This window comes from Oncorhynchus nerka, linkage group LG14 (genome assembly GCF_034236695.1).
Source record: "Oncorhynchus nerka isolate Pitt River linkage group LG14, Oner_Uvic_2.0, whole genome shotgun sequence".
Classification (NCBI taxonomy): domain Eukaryota; kingdom Metazoa; phylum Chordata; class Actinopteri; order Salmoniformes; family Salmonidae; genus Oncorhynchus; species Oncorhynchus nerka.
The window spans coordinates 16765537-16787938 of NC_088409.1; the positions used below are offsets into that span (position 1 = coordinate 16765537).

Consider the following 22402-nt stretch of genomic DNA (forward strand, 5'->3'; position numbering starts at 1 on the left):
TGTTGTTAGTGGTTCTCTGCTGAAGTTAGCTCAGGGGATACTCAGTGACTGTGTGCTGTTGTTAGTGGTTCTCTGCTGAAGTTAGCTCAGGGGATACTCAGTGACTGTGTGTTGTTAGTGGTTCTCTGCTGAAGTTAGCTCAGGGGATACTCAGTGACTGTGTGCTGTTGTTAGTGGTTCTCTGCTGAAGTTAGCTCAGGGGATACTCAGTGACTGTGTGTTGTTAGTGGTTCTCTGCTGAAGTTAGCTCAGGGGATACTCAGTGACTGTGTGTTGTTAGTGGTTCTCTGCTGAAGTTAGCTCAGGGGATACTCAGTGACTGTGTGCTGTTGTTAGTGGTTCTCTGCTGAAGTTAGCTCAGGGGATACTCAGTGACTGTGTGTTGTTAGTGGTTCTCTGCTGAAGTTAGCTCAGGGGATACTCAGTGACTGTGTGCTGTTGTTAGTGGTTCTCTGCTGAAGTTAGCTCAGGGGATACTCAGTGACTGTGTGCTGTTGTTAGTGGTTCTCTGCTGAAGTTAGCTCAGGGGATACTCAGTGACTGTGTGCTGTTGTTAGTGGTTCTCTGCTGAAGTGACTAGCTCAGGGGGGATACTCAGTGACTGTGTGCTGTTGTTAGTGGTTCTCTGCTGAAGTTAGCTCAGGGGATAGTGGTTCTCAGTGACTGTGTGTGTGTTGTTAGTGGTTCTCTGCTGAAGTTAGCTCAGGGGATACTCAGTGACTGTGTGCTGTTGTTAGTGGTTCTCTGCTGAAGTTAGCTCAGGGGATACTCAGTGACTGTGTGCTGTTGTTAGTGGTTCTCTGCTGAAGTTAGCTCAGGGGATACTCAGTGACTGTGTGTTGTTAGTGGTTCTCTGCTGAAGTTAGCTCAGGGGATACTCAGTGACTGTGTGCTGTTGTTAGTGGTTCTCTGCTGAAGTTAGCTCAGGGGATACTCAGTGACTGTGTGCTGTTGTTAGTGGTTCTCTGCTGGGGATACTCAGTTAGCTCAGGGGATACTCAGTGACTGTGTGCTGTTGTTAGTGGTTCTCTGCTGAAGTTAGCTCAGGGGATACTCAGTGACTGTGTGCTGTTGTTAGTGGTTCTCTGCTGAAGTTAGCTCAGGGGATACTCAGTGACTGTGTGCTGTTGTTAGTGGTTCTCTGCTGAAGTTAGCTCAGGGGATACTCAGTGACTGTGTGCTGTTGTTAGTGGTTCTCTGCTGAAGTTAGCTCAGGGTTCTCTGCTGATACTCAGTGACTGTGTGCTGTTGTTAGTGGTTCTCTGCTGAAGTTAGCTCAGGGGATACTCAGTGACTGTGTGCTGTTGTTAGTGGTTCTCTGCTGAAGTTAGCTCAGGGGATACTCAGTGACTGTGTGTTGTTAGTGGTTCTCTGCTGAAGTTAGCTCAGGGGATACTCAGTGACTGTGTGTTGTTGTTAGTGGTTCTCTGCTGAAGTTAGCTCAGGGGATACTCAGTGACTGTGTGCTGTTGTTAGTGGTTCTCTGCTGAAGTTAGCTCAGGGGATACTCAGTGACTGTGTGCTGTTGTTAGTGGTTCTCTGCTGAAGTTAGCTCAGGGGATACTCAGTGACTGTGCTGTTGTTAGTGGTTCTCTGCTGAAGTTAGCTCAGGGGATACTCAGTGACTGTGTGCTGTTGTTAGTGGTTCTCTGCTGAAGTTAGCTCAGGGGATACTCAGTGACTGTGTGCTGTTGTTAGTGACTGTGTGCTGTTGTTAGTGGTTCTCTGCTGAAGTTAGCTCAGGGGATACTCAGTGACTGTGTGCTGTTGTTAGTGGTTCTCTGCTGAAGTTAGCTCAGGGGATACTCAGTGACTGTGTGTTGTTAGTGGTTCTCTGCTGAAGTTAGCTCAGGTTCTCTGGAAGTTATACTCAGTGACTGTGACTGTGCTGTTGTTAGTGGTTCTCTGCTGAAGTTAGCTCAGGGGATACTCAGTGACTGTGTGTGTTGTTAGTGGTTCTCTGCTGAAGTTAGCTCAGGGGATACTCAGTGACTGTGTGCTGTTGTTAGTGGTTCTCTGCTGAAGTTAGCTCAGGGGATACTCAGTGACTGTGTTAGTTGCTGTTAGTGGTTCTCTGCTGAAGTTAGCTCAGGGGATACTCAGTGACTGTGTGTGTTGTTAGTGGTTCTCTGCTGAAGTTAGCTCAGGGGATACTCAGTGACTGTGTGCTGTTGTTAGTGGTTCTCTGCTGAAGTTAGCTCAGGGGATACTCAGTGACTGTGTGCTGTTGTTAGTGGTTCTCTTCTCTGCTGAAGTTAGCTCAGGGGATACTCAGTGACTGTGTGCTGTTGTTAGTGGTTCTCTGCTGAAGTTAGCTCAGGGGATACTCAGTGACTGTGTGTTGTTAGTGGTTCTCTGCTGAAGTTAGCTCAGGGGATACTCAGTGACTGTGTGCTGTTGTTAGTGGTTCTCTGCTGAAGTTAGCTCAGGGGATACTCAGTGACTGTGTGCTGTTGTTAGTGGTTCTCTGCTGAAGTTAGCTCAGGGGATACTCAGTGACTGTGTGCTGTTGTTAGTGGTTCTCTGCTGAAGTTAGCTCAGGGGATACTCAGTGACTGTGTGTTGTTAGTGGTTCTCTGCTGAAGTTAGCTCAGGGGATACTCAGTGACTGTGTGCTGTTGTTAGTGGTTCTCTGCTGAAGTTAGCTCAGGGGATACTCAGTGACTGTGTGCTGTTGTTAGTGGTTCTCTGCTGAAGTTAGCTCAGGGGATACTCAGTGACTGTGTGCTGTTGTTAGTGGTTCTCTGCTGAAGTTAGCTCAGGGGATACTCAGTGACTGTGTGTTGTTAGTGGTTCTCTGCTGAAGTTAGCTCAGGGGATACTCAGTGACTGTGTGCTGTTGTTAGTGGTTCTCTGCTGAAGTTAGCTCAGGGGATACTCAGTGACTGTGTGCTGTTGTTAGTGGTTCTCTGCTGAAGTTAGCTCAGGGGATACTCAGTGACTGTGTGCTGTTGTTAGTGGTTCTCTGCTGAAGTTAGCTCAGGGGATACTCAGTGACTGTGTGCTGTTGTTAGTGGTTCTCTGCTGAAGTTAGCTCAGGGGATACTCAGTGACTGTGTGCTGTTGTTAGTGGTTCTCTGCTGAAGTTAGCTCAGGGGATACTCAGTGACTGTGTGTGTTGTTAGTGGTTCTCTGCTGAAGTTAGCTCAGGGGGGATACTCAGTGACTGTGTGCTGTTGTTAGTGGTTCTCTGCTGAAGTTAGCTCAGGGGATACTACCAGTGACTGTGTGCTGTTAGTTAGTGGTTCTCTGCTGTGTGTTGTTAGCTCAGGGGATACTCAGTGACTGTGTGCTGTTGTTAGTGGTTCTCTGCTGAAGTTAGCTCAGGGGATACTCAGTGACTGTGTGCTGTTGTTAGTGGTTCTCTGCTGAAGTTAGCTCAGGGGATACTCAGTGACTGTGTGCTGTTGTTAGTGGTTCTCTGCTGAAGTTAGCTCAGGGGATACTCAGTGACTGTGTGCTGTTGTTAGTGGTTCTCTGCTGAAGTTAGCTCAGGGGATACTCAGTGACTGTGTGCTGTTGTTAGTGGTTCTCTGCTGAAGTTAGCTCAGGGGATACTCAGTGACTGTGACTGTGTGCTGTTGTTAGTGGTTCTCTGCTGAAGTTAGCTCAGGGGTTGTTATACTCAGTGACTGTGTGCTGTTGTTAGTGGTTCTCTGCTGAAGTTAGCTCAGGGGATACTCAGTGACTGTGTGTGTGTTGTTGTTAGTGGTTCTCTGCTGAAGTTAGCTCAGGGGATACTCAGTGACTGTGTGCTGTTGTTAGTGGTTCTCTGCTGAAGTTAGCTCAGGGGATACTCAGTGACTGTGTGCTGTTGTTAGTGGTTCTCTGCTGAAGTTAGCTCAGGGGATACTCAGTGACTGTGTGCTGTTGTTAGTGGTTCTCTGCTGAAGTTAGCTCAGGGGATACTCAGTGACTGTGTGCTGTTGTTAGTGGTTCTCTGCTGAAGTTAGCTCAGGGGATACTCAGTGACTGTGTGCTGTTGTTAGTGGTTCTCTGCTGAAGTTAGCTCAGGGGATACTCAGTGACTGTGTGCTGTTGTTAGTGGTTCTCTGCTGAAGTTAGCTCAGGGGATACTCAGTGACTGTGTGCTGTTGTTAGTGGTTCTCTGCTGAAGTTAGCTCAGGGGATACTCAGTGACTGTGTGCTGTTGTTAGTGGTTCTCTGCTGAAGTTAGCTCAGGGGATACTCAGTGACTGTGTGCTGTTGTTAGTGGTTCTCTGCTGAAGTTAGCTCAGGGGATACTCAGTGACTGTGTGCTGTTGTTAGTGGTTCTCTGCTGAAGTTAGCTCAGGGGATACTCAGTGACTGTGTGCTGTTGTTAGTGGTTCTCTGCTGAAGTTAGCTCAGGGGATACTCAGTGACTGTGTGTGTTGTTAGTGGTTCTCTGCTGAAGTTAGCTCAGGGGATACTCAGTGACTGTGTGTTGTGGTTCTCTGCTGAAGTTAGTGGTTCTCTGTGTGCTGAAGTTAGCTCAGGGGATACTCAGTGACTGTGTGCTGTTGTTAGTGGTTCTCTGCTGAAGTTAGCTCAGGGGATACTCAGTGACTGTGTGCTGTTGTTAGTGGTTCTCTGCTGAAGTTAGCTCAGGGGATACTCAGTGACTGTGTGCTGTTGTTAGTGGTTCTCTGCTGAAGTTAGCTCAGGGGATACTCAGTGACTGTGTGCTGTTGTTAGTGGTTCTCTGCTGAAGTTAGCTCAGGGGATACTCAGTGACTGTGTGCTGTTGTTAGTGGTTCTCTGTTGTTAGTGGTGACTGTGTGCTGTTGTTAGTGGTTCTCTGCTGAAGTTAGCTCAGGGGATACTCAGTGACTGTGTGCTGTTGTTAGTGGTTCTCTGCTGAAGTTAGCTCAGGGGATACTCAGTGACTGTGTGCTGTTGTTAGTGGTTCTCTGCTGAAGTTAGCTCAGGGGATACTCAGTGACTGTGTGCTGTTGTTAGTGGTTCTCTGCTGAAGTTAGCTCAGGGGATACTCAGTGACTGTGTGCTGTACTGTTAGTGGTTCTCTGCTGAAGTTAGCTCAGGGGATACTCAGTGACTGTGTGCTGTTGTTAGTGGTTCTCTGCTGAAGTTAGCTCAGGGGATACTCAGTGACTGTGTGTTGTTAGTGGTTCTCTGCTGAAGTTAGCTCAGGGGATACTCAGTGACTGTGTGCTGTTGTTAGTGGTTCTCTGCTGAAGTTAGCTCAGGGGATACTCAGTGACTGTGTGCTGTTGTTAGTGGTTCTCTGCTGAAGTTAGCTCAGGGGATACTCAGTGACTGTGTGCTGTTGTTAGTGGTTCTCTGCTGAAGTTTCTCTGCTGAAGTTAGCTCAGGGGATACTCAGTGACTGTGTGCTGTTGTTAGTGGTTCTCTGCTGAAGTTAGCTCAGGGGATACTCAGTGACTGTGTGCTGTTGTTAGTGGTTCTCTGCTGAAGTTAGCTCAGGGGATACTCAGTGACTGTGTGCTGTTGTTAGTGGTTCTCTGCTGAAGTTAGCTCAGGGGATACTCAGTGACTGTGTGCTGTTGTTAGTGGTTCTCTGCTGAAGTTAGCTCAGGGGATACTCAGTGACTGTGTTAGCTCAGGGGATACTGTTGTTAGTGGTTCTCTGCTGAAGTTAGCTCAGGGGATACTCAGTGACTGTGTGTGTGTTAGTGGTTCTCTGCTGAAGTTAGCTCAGGGGGATACTCAGTGACTGTGTGCTGTTGTTAGTGGTTCTCTGCTGAAGTTAGCTCAGGGGATACTCAGTGACTGTGTGTGTGTTAGTGGTTCTCTGCTGAAGTTAGCTCAGGGGATACTCAGTGACTGTGTGCTGTTGTTAGTGGTTCTCTGCTGAAGTTAGCTCAGGGGATACTCAGTGACTGTGTGCTGTTGTTAGTGGTTCTCTGCTGAAGTTAGCTCAGGGGATACTCAGTGACTGTGTGCTGTTGTTAGTGGTTCTCTGCTGAAGTTAGCTCAGGGGGGATACTCAGTGACTGTGTGCTGTTGTTAGTGGTTCTCTGCTGAAGTTAGCTCAGGGGATACTCAGTGACTGTGTGACTGTTGTTAGTGGTTCTCTGCTGAAGTTAGCTCAGGGGATACTCAGTGACTGTGTGCTGTTGTTAGTGGTTCTCTGCTGAAGTTAGCTCAGGGGATACTCAGTGACTGTGTGCTGTTGTTAGTGGTTCTCTGCTGAAGTTAGCTCAGGGGATACTCAGTGACTGTGTGCTGTTGTTAGTGGTTCTCTGCTGAAGTTAGCTCAGGGGATACTCAGTGACTGTGTGCTGTTGTTAGTGGTTCTCTGCTGAAGTTAGCTCAGGGGATACTCAGTGACTGTGTGTGACTGTGTGACTGTTGTTAGTGGTTCTCTGCTGAAGTTAGCTCAGGGATACTCAGTGACTGTGACTGTGTGCTGTTGTTAGTGGTTCTCTGCTGAAGTTAGCTCAGGGGATACTCAGTGACTGTGTGCTGTTGTTAGTGGTTCTCTGCTGAAGTTAGCTCAGGGGATACTCAGTGACTGTGTGCTGTTGTTAGTGGTTCTCTGCTGAAGTTAGCTCAGGGGATACTCAGTGACTGTGTGCTGTTGTTAGTGGTTCTCTGCTGAAGTTAGCTCAGGGGATACTCAGTGACTGTGTGCTGTTGTTAGTGGTTCTCTGCTGAAGTTAGCTCAGGGGATACTCAGTGACTGTGTGCTGTTGTTAGTGGTTCTCTGCTGAAGTTAGCTCAGGGGATACTCAGTGACTGTGTGACTGTTGTTAGTGGTTCTCTGCTGAAGTTAGCTCAGGGGATACTCAGTGACTGTGTGCTGTTGTTAGTGGTTCTCTGCTGAAGTTAGCTCAGGGGATACTCAGTGACTGTGTGCTGTTGTTAGTGGTTCTCTGCTGAAGTTAGCTCAGGGGATACTCAGTGGTTCTCTGCTGAAGTTAGCTCAGGGGATACTCAGTGACTGTGTGCTGTTGTTAGTGGTTCTCTGCTGAAGTTAGCTCAGGGGATACTCAGTGACTGTGTGCTGTTGTTAGTGGTTCTCTGCTGAAGTTAGCTCAGGGGATACTCAGTGACTGTGTGCTGTTGTTAGTGGTTCTCTGCTGAAGTTAGCTCAGGGGATACTCAGTGACTGTGTGCTGTTGTTAGTGGTTCTCTGCTGAAGTTAGCTCAGGGGATACTCAGTGACTGTGTGTTGTTAGTGGTTCTCTGCTGAAGTTAGCTCAGGGGATACTCAGTGACTGTGTGCTGTTGTTAGTGGTTCTCTGCTGAAGTTAGCTCAGGGGATACTCAGTGACTGTGTGCTGTTGTTAGTGGTTCTCTGCTGAAGTTAGCTCAGGGGATACTCAGTGACTGTGTGCTGTTGTTAGTGGTTCTCTGCTGAAGTTAGCTCAGGGGATACTCAGTGACTGTGTGCTGTTGTTAGTGGTTCTCTGCTGAAGTTAGCTCAGGGGATACTCAGTGACTGTGTGCTGTTGTTAGTGGTTCTCTGCTGAAGTTAGCTCAGGGGATACTCAGTGACTGTGTGCTGTTGTTAGTGGTTCTCTGCTGAAGTTAGCTCAGGGGATACTCAGTGACTGTGTGCTGTTGTTAGTGGTTCTCTGCTGAAGTTAGCTCAGGGGATACTCAGTGACTGTGTGCTGTTGTTAGTGGTTCTCTGCTGAAGTTAGCTCAGGGGATACTCAGTGACTGTGTGCTGTTGTTAGTGGTTCTCTGCTGAAGTTAGCTCAGGGGATACTCAGTGACTGTGTGCTGTTGTTAGTGGTTCTCTGCTGAAGTTAGCTCAGGGGATACTCAGTGACTGTGTGCTGTTGTTAGTGGTTCTCTGCTGAAGTTAGCTCAGGGGATACTCAGTGACTGTGTGCTGTTGTTAGTGGTTCTCTGCTGAAGTTAGCTCAGGGGATACTCAGTGACTGTGTGCTGTTGTTAGTGGTTCTCTGCTGAAGTTAGCTCAGGGGATACTCAGTGACTGTGTGCTGTTGTTAGTGGTTCTCTGCTGAAGTTAGCTCAGGGGATACTCAGTGACTGTGTGTTGTTAGTGGTTCTCTGCTGAAGTTAGCTCAGGGGATACTCAGTGACTGTGTGCTGTTGTTAGTGGTTCTCTGCTGAAGTTAGCTCAGGGGATACTCAGTGACTGTGTGCTGTTGTGGTTCTCTGCTGAGTGGTTCTCTGACTGTGTGCTGTTGTTAGTGGTTCTCTGCTGAAGCTCAGGGGATACTCAGTGACTGTGTGCTGTTGTTAGTGGTTCTCTGCTGAAGTTAGCTCAGGGGATACTCAGTGACTGTGTGCTGTTGTTAGTGGTTCTCTGCTGAAGTTAGCTCAGGGGATACTCAGTGACTGTGTGTGTTGTTAGTGGTTCTCTGCTGAAGTTAGCTCAGGGGATACTCAGTGACTGTGTGCTGTTGTTAGTGGTTCTCTGCTGAAGTTAGCTCAGGGGATACTCAGTGACTGTGTGTTGTTGTTAGTGGTTCTCTGCTGAAGTTAGCTCAGGGGATACTCAGTGACTGTGTGCTGTTGTTACTGTGGTTCTCTGCTGAAGTTAGCTCAGGGATACTCAGTGACTGTGTGCTGTTGTTAGTGGTTCTCTGCTGAAGTTAGCTCAGGGGATACTCAGTGACTGTGTGCTGTTGTTAGTGGTTCTCTGCTGAAGTTAGCTCAGGGGATACTCAGTGACTGTGTGCTGTTGTTAGTGGTTCTCTGCTGAAGTTAGCTCAGGGGATACTCAGTGACTGTGTGCTGTTGTTAGTGGTTCTCTGCTGAAGTTAGCTCAGGGGATACTCAGTGACTGTGTGCTGTTGTTAGTGGTTCTCTGCTGAAGTTAGCTCAGGGGATACTCAGTGACTGTGTGTTGTTGTTAGTGGTTCTGTTGTTAGTGGTTCTCTGCTGAAGTTAGCTCAGGGGATACTCAGTGACTGTGTGTGTTGTTAGTGGTTCTCTGCTGAAGTTAGCTCAGGGGATACTCAGTGACTGTGTGCTGTTGTTAGTGGTTCTCTGCTGAAGTTAGCTCAGGGGATACTCAGTGACTGTGTGCTGTTGTTAGTGGTTCTCTGCTGAAGTTAGCTCAGGGGATACTCAGTGACTGTGTGCTGTTGTTAGTGGTTCTCTGCTGAAGTTAGCTCAGGGGATACTCAGTGACTGTGTGCTGTTGTTAGTGGTTCTCTGCTGAAGTTAGCTCAGGGGATACTCAGTGACTGTGTGCTGTTGTTAGTGGTTCTCTGCTGAAGTTAGCTCAGGGGATACTCAGTGACTGTGTGTTGTTAGTGGTTCTCTGCTGAAGTTAGCTCAGGGGATACTCAGTGACTGTGTGCTTGTTAGTGGTTCTCTGCTGAAGTTAGCTCAGGGGATACTCAGTGACTGTGTGCTGTTGTTAGTGGTTCTCTGCTGAAGTTAGCTCAGGGGATACTCAGTGACTGTGTGCTGTTGTTAGTGGTTCTCTGCTGAAGTTAGCTCAGGGGATACTCAGTGACTGTGTGCTGTTGTTAGTGGTTATCTGCTGAAGTTAGCTCAGGGGATACTCAGTGACTGTGTGCTGTTGTTAGTTGTTCTCTGCTGAAGTTAGCTCAGGGGATACTCAATGACTGTGTGTTGTTGTTAGTGGTGCTCTGCTGAAGTTAGCTCAGGGGATACTCAGTGACTGTGCTGTTGTTAGTGGTTCTCTGCTGAAGTTAGCTCAGGGGATACTCAGTGACTGTGTGTTGTTAGTGGTTCTCTGCTGAAGTTAGCTCAGGGGATACTCAGTGACTGTGTGCTGTTGTTAGTGGTTCTCTGCTGAAGTTAGCTCAGGGGATACTCAGTGACTGTGTGCTGTTGTTAGTGGTTCTCTGCTGAAGTTAGCTCAGGGGATACTCAGTGACTGTGTGCTGTTGTTAGTGGTTCTCTGCTGAAGTTAGCTCAGGGTTCTCTGATACTCAGTGACTGTGTGCTGTTGTTAGTGGTTCTCTGCTGAAGTTAGCTGATAGTGGTTCTCTCAGTGACTGTGTGCTGTTGTTAGTGGTGACTCTGGTTCTCTGCTGAAGTTAGCTCAGGGGATACTCAGTGACTGTGTGTTGTTAGTGGTTCTCTGCTGAAGTTAGCTCAGGGGATACTCAGTGACTGTGTGCTGTTGTTAGTGGTTCTCTGCTGAAGTTAGCTCAGGGGATACTCAGTGACTGTGTGCTGTTGTTAGTGGTTCTCTGCTGAAGTTAGCTCAGGGGATACTCAGTGACTGTGTGCTGTTGTTAGTGGTTCTCAGGGGATCTGCTGAGTTAGCTCAGGGGATACTCAGTGACTGTGTGCTGTTGTTAGTGGTTCTCTGCTGAAGTTAGCTCAGGGGATACTCAGTGACTGTGTGCTGTTGTTAGTGGTTCTCTGCTGAAGTTAGCTCAGGGGATACTCAGTGACTGTGTGCTGTTGTTAGTGGTTCTCTGCTGAAGTTAGCTCAGGGGATACTCAGTGACTGTGACTGTGTGCTTGTTAGTGGTTCTCTGCTGAAGTTAGCTCAGGGGATACTCAGTGACTGTGTGCTGTTAGTGGTTCTCTGCTGAAGTTAGCTCAGGGGATACTCAGTGACTGTGCTGTTGTTAGTGGTTCTCTGCTGAAGTTAGCTCAGGGGATACTCAGTGACTGTGTGCTGTTGTTAGTGGTTCTCTGCTGAAGTTAGCTCAGGGGATACTCAGTGACTGTGTGTTGTTAGTGGTTCTCTGCTGAAGTTAGCTCAGGGGATACTCAGTGACTGTGTGCTGTTGTTAGTGGTTCTCTGCTGAAGTTAGCTCAGGGGATACTCAGTGACTGTGTGCTGTTGTTAGTGGTTCTCTGCTGAAGTTAGCTCAGGGGATACTCAGTGACTGTGTGCTGTTGTTAGTGGTTCTCTGCTGATCTGGGATACTGTGACTGTGTGCTGTTGTTAGTGGTTCTCTGCTGAGTTAGCTCAGGGGATACTCAGTGACTGTGTGCTGTTGTTAGTTGTTCTCTGCTGAAGTTAGCTCAGGGGATACTCAATGACTGTGTGTTGTTGTTAGTGGTGCTCTGCTGAAGTTAGCTCAGGGGATACTCAGTGACTGTGCTGTTGTTAGTGGTTCTCTGCTGAAGTTAGCTCAGGGGATACTCAGTGACTGTGTGCTGTTGTTAGTGGTTCTCTGCTGAAGTTAGCTCAGGGGATACTCAGTGACTGTGTGCTGTTGTTAGTGGTTATCTGCTGAAGTTAGCTCAGGGGATACTCAGTGACTGTGTGCTGTTGTTAGTTGTTCTCTGCTGAAGTTAGCTCAGGGGATACTCAATGACTGTGTGTTGTTGTTAGTGGTGCTCTGCTGAAGTTAGCTCAGGGGATACTCAGTGACTGTGCTGTTGTTAGTGGTTCTCTGCTGAAGTTAGCTCAGGGGATACTCAGTGACTGTGTGCTGTTGTTAGTGGTTCTCTGCTGAAGTTAGCTCAGGGGATACTCAGTGACTGTGTGTTGTTAGTGGTGCTCTGCTGAAGTTAGCTCAGGGGATACTCAGTGACTGTGTGTTGTTAGTGGTTCTCTGCTGAAGTTAGCTCAGGGGATACTCAGTGACTGTGTGTTGTTAGTGGTTCTCTGCTGAAGTTAGCTCAGGGGATACTCAGTGACTGTGTGTTGTTAGTGGTTCTCTGCTGAAGTTAGCTCAGGGGATACTCAGTGACTGTGTGCTGTTGTTAGTGGTTCTCTGCTGAAGTTAGCTCAGGGGATACTCAGTGACTGTGTGTTGTTAGTGGTTCTCTGCTGAAGTTAGCTCAGGGGATACTCAGTGACTGTGTGCTGTTGTTAGTGGTTCTCTGCTGAAGTTAGCTCAGGGGATACTCAGTGACTGCTGCTCATTCATTATGAAATAGTCTCTTTATTCAGCCTTAAATTCCTTCTGGCGATAGAATAAGCCCTGTATCGTCAGTAATAGCAAAAATAAAACACCATTCAGATGCTGTAGTTTAAGACAGGAAGTAGACCTATTGCAGTGTCCATTTGTTAAATTGCTGTTGTTTAGAGCCTTTCAATGCCTGCGAGCCTTTCAATGCCTGCATCCCAAATGGTTCCATGTTCCCTTTAAAGTGCACTACTTTTGACCAGGGCCTGTAGGGTCTATATAGGAAATAGGGTGACCATTTGGGACGCATCCAGTGTCAGAGCACATGCTATGTGTCTCATTAGCCTTGCATTCCTCACCAGGCTGTACAAGGCCGTTGAAAGGAAGAATGGATAATGGATGGATATCTGTGTGTGTGTGTGGGGGGGGTTTGACCTCGTCTCAATGCTTTCATGCCATGGAGCCTGTTACTGCTTGTCTTTCTGTGTCTCCGTTGTTGAGCTGGTGAATGGTACGTAGGTTGCACAATGAAAGCAAGCGATTGATACATTAGGAGAAAATGGTCCTAATTTACCTTATTGTCAAAGGGAAATTTATCTTGAACATTGGTTCTCGCAGTCGTATCAATAGCATGTTCATCGAAGAAACATTCTAGAACACTGGTTCAATGGAAGTGTTGACAGACCAGCAGACACTCTAAAATACTCATTCAATACCCATGACACTGTCCTCAAGCCATTCGTACAGACATCAAATGAATGACTTGCCTTTTACACACAGAATCACAATGTACTGAGTCATGTACCTTTCACTGGCTGCTGTTCTATTATCTCCCTCTGGTGTAGATCACAGCTGAGTAGAAAACACCAGAACTACAAAGACCATCTGATATGACAGGGCCAGGAAAGGTTTTCTCTAGTCAGAGACTTTGTAATTAGAAGGAACAGGCTTAGAACAGAGTTTGAACAAGCAGCTATTTCAAGCAGTTCAGTAGTTTATTTCACCTTGTAGGTTGATCAGAAGGCTGTGGCTGGATGTTATATTTATTCCAGGAATGATCATTGAGGTTTCTCCCTGCCAAAGGTAATGATGATGACGTCTCGATGATGTCTATGCCTATATAGGGCACTACTTTTGACCAGGGCCCATAAGGTTCTGGTCAAACGTAGTGCACTATGTAGGTAATAGGGTGCCATTTGGGACACAGACTCAGTCTCACTGATCTCTTTGATAAGTTCCATATGAAAGGATCCTCTGGGAAAGTACAGAATAATGACAACGTGCTGACTTGTACCATACAGCTTCCACATTCACAGCGCTGTATAATAACACACAGAGGTTGTTAGATATCAAAACAGCATTCTGTCTGTCCTAACTCTTCTGTATCAATGTGTTCCTTTGGAACCTTGTTTCTGAGTTGTCCTTCGTCCTCGTTAGCATCGAGCTAACCATATGGCATTTCTTTCTCCACAGGTATGAGCTACGGATACGCTACTTGCCAAAAGGATTCTTGAACCATTTTTCAGAAGATAAACCTACACTGAACTACTTCTACCATCAGGTGAGGAAAGAAACCATATTCAGATTGAGTTGGGACTGTCAGGTGAGGACAGAAACCATATTCAGATTGAGTTATGACTGTCAGGTGAGGACGGAAACCATATTCAGATTGAGTTGGGACTGTCAGGTGAGGACAGAAACTATATTCAGATTGAGTTGGGACTGTCAGGTGAGGAAAGAAACCATATTCAGATTGAGTTATGACTGTCAGGTGAGGAAAGAAACCATATTCAGATTGAGTTATGACTGTCAGGTGAGGAAAGAAACCATATTCAGATTGAGTTGGGACTGTCAGGTGTGGACAGAAACTATATTCAGATTGAGTTGGGACTGTCAGGTGAGGACAGAAACCATATTCAGATTGAGTTGGGACTGTCAGGTGTGGACAGAAACTATATTCAGATTGAGTTATGACTGTCAGGTGAGGACAGAAACCATATTCAGATTGAGTTATGACTGTCAGGTGAGGACAGAAACCATATTTAGATTGAGTTATGACTGTCAGGTGAGGACAGAAACCATATTCAGATTGAGTTATGACTGTCAGGTGTGGACAGAAACCATTCAGTGTTCTTCCCTCTCTGTTTATCAGAGAAATACACTGTTGTGTATAGAATTTTGTGATTTTTTTCACAACAGGTAATGTGTGACAACGTCAGCTGGCTATACTTCAAATGGCTGCAGGCTATATAAACTCTGTTAAATAGCTTCTGGTGACATTGAAACGGCCCTGCTGGGGTGGTACAGTGTGACTGAGAGTGTGTTATATAGCTGTCTGGGCTGCTCGCCAGAGATTCTTACAGAATAAACCCACCAGAAAGTCCAACAGCTGAAAGCTGTCTGTGGCTACAGTCTGGTAGCATCTCCTGCTGGGTGATACGAACGGCAGCCATCTCCTGCTGGGTGATACGAACGGCAGCCATCACCTGCTGAGTGATACGAACGGCAGCCATCCCCTACTGGGTGATACGAACGGCAGCCATCCCCTGCTGAGTGATACGAACGGCAGCCATCACCTGCTGGGTGATACGAACGGCAGCCATCCCCTGCTGAGTGATACGAACGGCAGCCATCACCTACTGGGTGATACGAACGGCAGCCATCCCCTGCTGGGTGATACGAACGGCAGCCATCACCTACTGGGTGATACGAACGGCAGCCATCCCCTGCTGGGTGATACGAACGGCAGCCATCCCCTGCTGAGTGATACGAACGGCAGCCATCACCTGCTGGGTGATACGAACGGCAGCCATCCCCTGCTGAGTGATACGAACGGCAGCCATCACCTACTGGGTGATACGAACGGCAGCCATCCCCTGCTGGGTGATACGAACGGCAGCCATCACCTGCTGAGTGATACGAACGGCAGCCATCCCCTACTGAGTGATACGAATGGCAGCCATCACCTGCTGGGTGATACGAACGGCAGCCATCACCTACTGAGTGATACGAACGGCAGCCATCACCTGCTGGGTGATACGAACGGCAGCCATCCCCTACTGAGTGATACGAACGGCAGCCATCACCTGCTGAGTGATACGAACGGCAGCCATCACCTGCTGAGTGATACGAACGGCAGCCATCACCTGCTGGGTGATACGAACGGCAGCCATCCCCTACTGAGTGATACGAACGGCAGCCATCACCTGCTGGGTGATACGAACGGCAGCCATCCCCTACTGAGTGATACGAACGGCAGCCATCACCTGCTGGGTGATACGAACGGCAGCCATCCCCTGCTGGGTGATACGAACGGCAGCCATCCCCTGCTGAGTGATACGAACGGCAGCCATCACCTGCTGAGTGATACGAACGGCAGCCATCACCTGCTGAGTGATACGAACGGCAGCCATCCCCTGCTGGGTGATACGAACGGCAGCCATCACCTGCTGGGTGATACGAACGGCAGCCATCCCCTGCTGGGTGATACGAACGGCAGCCATCCCCTGCTGAGTGATACGAACGGCAGCCATCACCTGCTGAGTGATACGAACGGCAGCCATCACCTGCTGAGTGATACGAACGGCAGCCATCCCCTGCTGGGTGATACGAACGGCAGCCATCACCTACTGGGTGATACGAACGGCAGCCATCACCTGCTGGGTGATACGAACGGCAGCCATCACCTACTGAGTGATACGAACGGCAGCCATCACCTACTGAGTGATACGAACGGCAGCCATCACCTACTGAGTGATACGAACGGCAGCCATCACCTGCTGGGTGATACGAACGGCAGCCATCACCTGCTGGGTGATACGAACGGCAGCCATCACCTGCTGAGTGATACGAACGGCAGCCATCACCTGCTGAGTGATACGAACGGCAGCCATCACCTGCTGAGTGATACGAACGGCAGCCATCACCTACTGAGTGATACGAACGGCAGCCATCACCTGCTGAGTGATACGAACGGCAGCCATCACCTGCTGAGTGATACGAACGGCAGCCATCACCTGCTGAGTGATACGAACGGCAGCCATCACCTACTGAGTGATACGAACGGCAGCCATCACCTGCTGGGTGATACGAACGGCAGCCATCACCTACTGAGTGATACGAACGGCAGCCATCACCTGCTGAGTGATACGAACGGCAGCCATCACCTACTGAGTGATACGAACGGCAGCCATCACCTACTGAGTGATACGAACGGCAGCCATCACCTGCTGGGTGATACGAACGGCAGCCATCCCCTGCTGGGTGATACGAACGGCAGCCATCACCTGCTGGGTGATACGAACGGCAGCCATCACCTGCTGGGTGAAACGAACGGCAGCCATCACCTACTGAGTGATACGAACGGCAGCCATCACCTGCTGGGTGATACGAACGGCAGCCATCACCTGCTGAGTGATACGAACGGCAGCCATCACCTGCTGGGTGATACGAACGGCAGCCATCACCTGCTGGGTGATACGAACGGCAGCCATCACCTGCTGGGTGATACGAACGGCAGCCATCCCCTACTGGGTGATACGAACGGCAGCCATCCCCTGCTGGGTGATACGAACGGCAGCCATCACCTGCTGGGTGATACGAATGGCAGCCATCACCTGCTGGGTGATACGAACGGCAGCCATCACCTGCTGGGTGATACGAACGGCAGCCATCACCTGCTGGGTGATACGAACGGCAGCCATCCCCTACTGGGTGATACGAACGGCAGCCATCCCCTGCTGGGTGATACGAACGGCAGCCATCCCCTGCTGGGTGATACGAACGGCAGCCATCACCTGCTGGGTGATACGAACGGCAGCCATCACCTGCTGGGTGAAACGAACGGCAGCCATCACCTACTGAGTGATACGAACGGCAGCCATCACCTGCTGGGTGATACGAACGGCAGCCATCACCTGCTGAGTGATACGAACGGCAGCCATCATCTACTGGGTGATACGAACGGCAGCCATCACCTGCTGGGTGATACGAACGGCAGCCATCCCCTGCTGGGTGATACAAACGGCAGTGATTCAACATATAGAACCACCTAGAAATGAATAGACATTGATGGCTGATGTTCTGGTCAGAGGTGACAGGACGGCCACCTGCTGCTGTTAAATACAAGCTTTGGTGTTTTCTCTCTTAGAGATCTGAGGTAGCCTCAAGTCTCGTGGCTCATTAACGTCCATGTGAGCTGGACCCATCAGCTGCAGCTCAGTCAGACTAACTCATTAATAATATAATCATATAATATATGCCATTTAGGAGACGATTTTATCCAAGCGACTTACGCATGGCTGGTCCAGGGAATCGAACCCGCTATCCTGGCATTGCTTTACCAGCTGAGCATCTGATGACAACCACAAGTAACTGAGGACCTCTTTCCATCTACCTGTTCCTGTCTTAAAATAAATTCACAATGCTCTCTACACTACCTGTCACTACTTTAGTAGTTCTCTTTGTCATAGAGAATGACTGTGATGATGTTTCTCAGGTCAAGAGTGACTACATGTTGTCATGGAGAATGACTGTGATGATGTTTCTCAGGTCAAGAGTGACTACATGGAGAATGACTGTGATGATGTTTCTCAGGTCAAGAGTGACTACATGTTGTCATGGAGAATGACTGTGATGATGTTTCTCAGTTCAATAGTGACTACATGTTGTCATGGAGAATGACTGTGATGATGTTTCTCAGGTCAAGCGTGACTACATGGAGAATGACTGTGAGGATGTTTCTCAGGTCAAGAGTGACTACATGTTGTCATGGAGAATGACTGTGATAATGTTTCTCAGGTCAAGAGTGACTACATGGAGAATGACTGTGATGATGTTTCTCAGGTCAAGAGTGACTACATGAAGAATGACTGTGATGATGTTTCTCAGGTCAAGAGTGACTACATGTTGTCATGGAGAATGACTGTGATGATGTTTCTCAGGTCAAGAGTGACTACATGTTGTCATGGAGAATGACTGTGATGATGTTTCTCAGTTCAAGAGTGACTACATGTTGTCATGGAGAATGACTGTGATGATGTTTCTCAGGTCAAGAGTGACTACATGTTGTCATGGAGAATGACTGTGATGATGTTTCTCAGGTCAAGAGTGACTACATGTTGTCATGGAGAATGACTGTGATGATGTTTCTCAGTTCAAGAGTGACTACATGTTGTCATGGAGAATGACTGTGATAATGTTTCTCAGGTCAAGAGTGACTACATGGAGAATGACTGTGATGATGTTTCTCAGGTCAAGAGTGACTACATGAAGAATGACTGTGATGATGTTTCTCAGGTCAAGAGTGACTACATGTTGTCATGGAGAATGACTGTGATAATGTTTCTCAGGTCAAGAGTGACTACATGTTGGAGGTAGCTGATCGAGTCGACCAAGACATTGCACTTAAATTGGGCTGCCTTGAAATCAGGTGAGTTCTATTTCAAATACTTGATATTTGATATCTTATAAACTGTGAATTCATGTACTCGTCCAATATTCCATAATTAGATATACATTTTGACAACTCACAAATAGTTTATTATCTTTTGTTTTCTGTTACAGGAGATTTTTTAGGGAAATGCGAGGAAATGCCCTGGATAAGAAATCAAATTATGAATTACTAGAGTAAGTGATTATTTTACTTAAGTGCAGTCAAAAACCAGATTTTACTTGTGTTTTATATATATATTTCCACACTATGAGGTAGGAATAATACTGTTGAGTTGTGAAAATGATGATAATTCCCTTTTAGTGTAAGAGCTGTTTGAAAAGACTGCCTGCAATATCAGCCTGTTTTGGTGGGATGGAGTTTTGGCCTGCCTGGTGACATCACCAGGTGGTAAATTAGTTAATAGACCAATAAGAAAGAGAGTTCCAAACCTCTCTGCCCATAACTGCTTGTTTTCAGATTCCCCCTCCACACCCAGACCACTCCAAGACAGTCCTAGCAAAATTCTTGCTTGAGAAATTGCTTTTTGCTAAGAAGATATTTTTGTTTATTTTTTACAATTTTAGTTGAAAACAATTCCAGTACTTAATTGTTACATAGAAATGATTTATATTGAGATTTAAAAAAATGTCTGCATTGGACTTTTAGAAATGATGTATTTCTGTATTAACAACATACACGTAATTATCTTAACACTATCTATGAACAGAGATCCTACAATTCACCTCTATGAGCCTGTGCTGTGCTGAGCCTTTGATCGTGTGTGTCCTCTCTCCTGGCTAGACGTATGTAGGCCAGTGTAAATTGACTGCCTTCCTCGTGAACCTCTCACTCTGGACACTTCGCAAATGGCACCCTATTCCCTAATAGGGTACTACTTTTCACCAGGACCCTATAAAGGGAATAGGGTGTGATTTTAGACACATCCTTGGTTAAACTGACAGACATTACCGGGCAGCCACCTTCCCTGAGTGTGAAAGGCTTTGGCAATGTAAACATATGTTTCACATGCCAATAAAGCCCATTGAATTGAAAGGGCTATAAAATAGTGGGGGTCCTGTTCACACTATCACAGTGCCATCACTGGGGTGTGGGGACATTATAATGACGCTGTAGAAGGTGATGAGAATGAAGATAAATGATTCTAACACTATAAATAGATCAGACACATTTCAACAGAGACTACCGTGCCATTGGGGACGCAGCCTATATCAGGAGCTAGTTTTATTTCCTCATTGGAGCACGGTGGTGGTGGAGGCGAAAGGCCGTTGGTGACTTTATGTTCCTCATTGGAGCACGGTGGTGGAGGAGGCGAAAGGCCGTTGGTGACTTTATGTTCCTCATTGGAGCACGGTGGTGGTGGTGGCGAAAGGCCGTTGGTGACTTTATGTTCCTCATTGGAGCACGGTGGTGGAGGAGGCGAAAGGCCGTTGGTGACTTTATGTTCCTCATTGGAGCACGGTGGTGGTGGAGGCGAAAGGCCGTTGGTGACTTTATGTTCCTCATTGGAGCACGGTGGTGGAGGAGGCGAAAGGCCGTTGGTGACTTTATGTTCCTCATTGGAGCACGGTGGTGGTGGTGGCGAAAGGCCGTTGGTGACTTTATGTTCCTCATTGGAGCACGGTGGTGGAGGAGGAGGCGAAAGGCCGTTGGTGACTTTATGTTCCTCATTGGAGCACGGTGGTGGAGGAGGTGAAAGGCCGTTGGTGACTTTATGTTCCTCATTGGAGCACGGTGGTGGAGGAGGTGAAAGGCCGTTGGTGACTTTATGTTCCTCATTGGAGCACGGTGGTGGAGGAGGTGAAAGGCCGCTGGTGACTTTATGTTCCCAGAGCAAATGATTTGTTTGTTCTGGACATATTTGCGTTAGTATGTATTTTCTGACCGACTGTGTGTTGCAGAGCCAGAACAACAACACTCCACCACACAGGGATATTAGAAAGCCAAACTGCCTGGGTGAATGGTGATGTTATATATATAGGCCAGACTGTGTACTTGGCCTATACAGAGAGAGACCGCTGGCTGGATCTTAACCAAATGATAGGGCTATGGAGGGGTGGGGAGTGTGTGGCGTTGACTACACAGTAGCTAGCTATGGAAATGGCCTCAGTCCTGTTGCCATCTACCAGCTGACAGGTGCTCTATCTGGAGCCAACTGAAAACAGAGTCGTTCTTTAAGAGGGAATTATGCTGTTTTAAAGACAATCTCTTTTTAAATAACTCTCCATTTAAAAATAATAATTTTAGAAGTAGTGTTTTCACATGCCAGGCTTGATACAGAGTCAGTGACAATGAAAATGTTAAAAATATGTTTTTGATTTGATTAAAATTCTTTAAAAACACTACTCTGGTTATAGATTAATTCAATTTCACCTGCTGCTGACCTCGTTTTGGTGACATGAGCACACATTCTTGTTGATCAATGCTGTAATGCAGTACTCTTTCTGCTCTGTCCTCTGCAGAAAAGATGTGGGTTTACGAAGATTCTTCCCCAAGAGTTTGCTGGGCTCTGTGAAGGTAAGAAGACCTTCTTTGCTCTCTTTCCCCATCCTGGGGGTTCTAACATAGGCCTCTGACAGGGAGATGCCATTGTTCAGATTGAAACAGTGTCATCACCTGGCTGGCTGGCTGCTCCTCATAGTCTTACCCCAGAGAATAGGTGTCCCAGTTCTGCACAAACCTCACAGGCCTGTTGGAAACCGTTCCGGTGGAATGGTCAGGCTCTCTCTTCATCCTTCATCCTCTCTCTTTCTGTGTCTGCCCTTACAGGGCTCCAGACTGTGACCATTTACTCACATTTTGCGACCCTTTGACTTAGCTGTATGAGTTAAATGTATTTCTAGTCACACTGGTGCAATCTGCACATTCTACCCGGTCACCTCAATCAAAACGTATTTAGATTTTATGCAAATAAAACCATGAATTTGTCAAACAGTAAAGTGCATTATCCTCATGACTCCTATAATAAAAGTGTTGTCCCTGCCACTGTGCCCGGCTGCTGGCATGAGCAAGCCTCTCACACTCTCTCTCCCCCCTTGTACACTGCCAAAAATGCCTGCCTCTCCCTCCCACGGATGCTTGCTTCCAGCACACCAAACCCCAACCCCTGTCACTCAAGCAGGCAGCACAGTTCTTCCAAAGAGAGTGGAAATAAAAAGGCCTAGAAACTGCTTCTCCATTAGAATCCCAGATCATCCTTGTAGGTGATGTCGTGGCGACATTATCTAGCTTAGCTCATGTGCAGAAACATGTCATCGGGTCTAATTGTCGTGTCGATCTTCGCATGTGCAGGTCATCAAATCAAAGGCAATTCTTAGATATACAGTTGTTTTTTATGAAAATGAAAACATATCAGTTTGTCAAATTAGGTTTTGCCTTTAGAGTTCGAGAAAACCCCAAACTGTGATGTTGGGCCTCTGGGTTTAGAAACTCTGTGTTTCCTCGCTGTTTACATTCTCTCAGCATGCAATCAATGCATGCACTCAACAGATGCTTCCAAAACAAGAAGGATACCGCTTTCCACGTTGCTTCTTGATATGAATCCATGTGTTTTCTGTTCTGTTCTTGCTCTCTGCAAAGCACTAGTCAGTTAGTCTTAGGAAGCTGGCATATGCCTAAATTAATGCTAATTGCTAACTAAACGCCATTTAGCTCATGTACTGAGCTAGGGCAGAGCAAATAGGATCTCTAATACAGATTGCTACTAGCCAGCAGTGGTGGTGCTGTAAGTCAGGGTGTTGTTTGTCCAACGGTATGAATTAGAGAGCCTATATTCTTTATATCTTTGTCTAAATATAACATCATATATCAAATGTATGTCTGTTACAGTATGTTGGATGACTGTCATTCATATTCCATTCAACCAGCTCAATGTAACATTGCTAGGTTTAGGCAACTTACTACATGGGTAGTATCAACCTATCCTATGAATGAAGGTGGTCATTTCCTTTTATGCCCTCACGACATGTGTCGGTATTACCCTAATGACCATCAGGTCCTAGTGGTCTGGTCCTCAGGGCTCTACTGTCCCTCCATCAGGTCCTAATGGTCTGGTACTCAGGGCTCTACTGTCCCTCCATCAGGTCCTAATGGCCTGGTACTCAGGGCTCTATTATCCCTCCATCAGGTCCTAATGGCCTGGTACTCAGGGCTCTATTATCCCTCCAACAGGTCCTAATGACCTGATACTCAGGGATCTATTATCCCTCCATCA

General features: G+C 47.3%; 1 protein-coding gene across 1 annotated transcript in view; it reads left to right on the plus strand.

Moving 5' to 3' along the window:
* The window catches only part of ptk2ab (protein tyrosine kinase 2ab), a 142654-nt gene that overhangs the window by 23472 nt on the left and 96780 nt on the right, over positions 1-22402 (plus strand). The window contains exons 4-7 of the mRNA XM_065027571.1: positions 13212-13299; positions 18089-18168; positions 18303-18365; positions 20652-20706. Of these exons, the coding sequence (XP_064883643.1) occupies positions 13212-13299; positions 18089-18168; positions 18303-18365; positions 20652-20706 (286 nt within the window). The remainder of the gene's footprint in view (positions 1-13211; positions 13300-18088; positions 18169-18302; positions 18366-20651; positions 20707-22402) is intronic.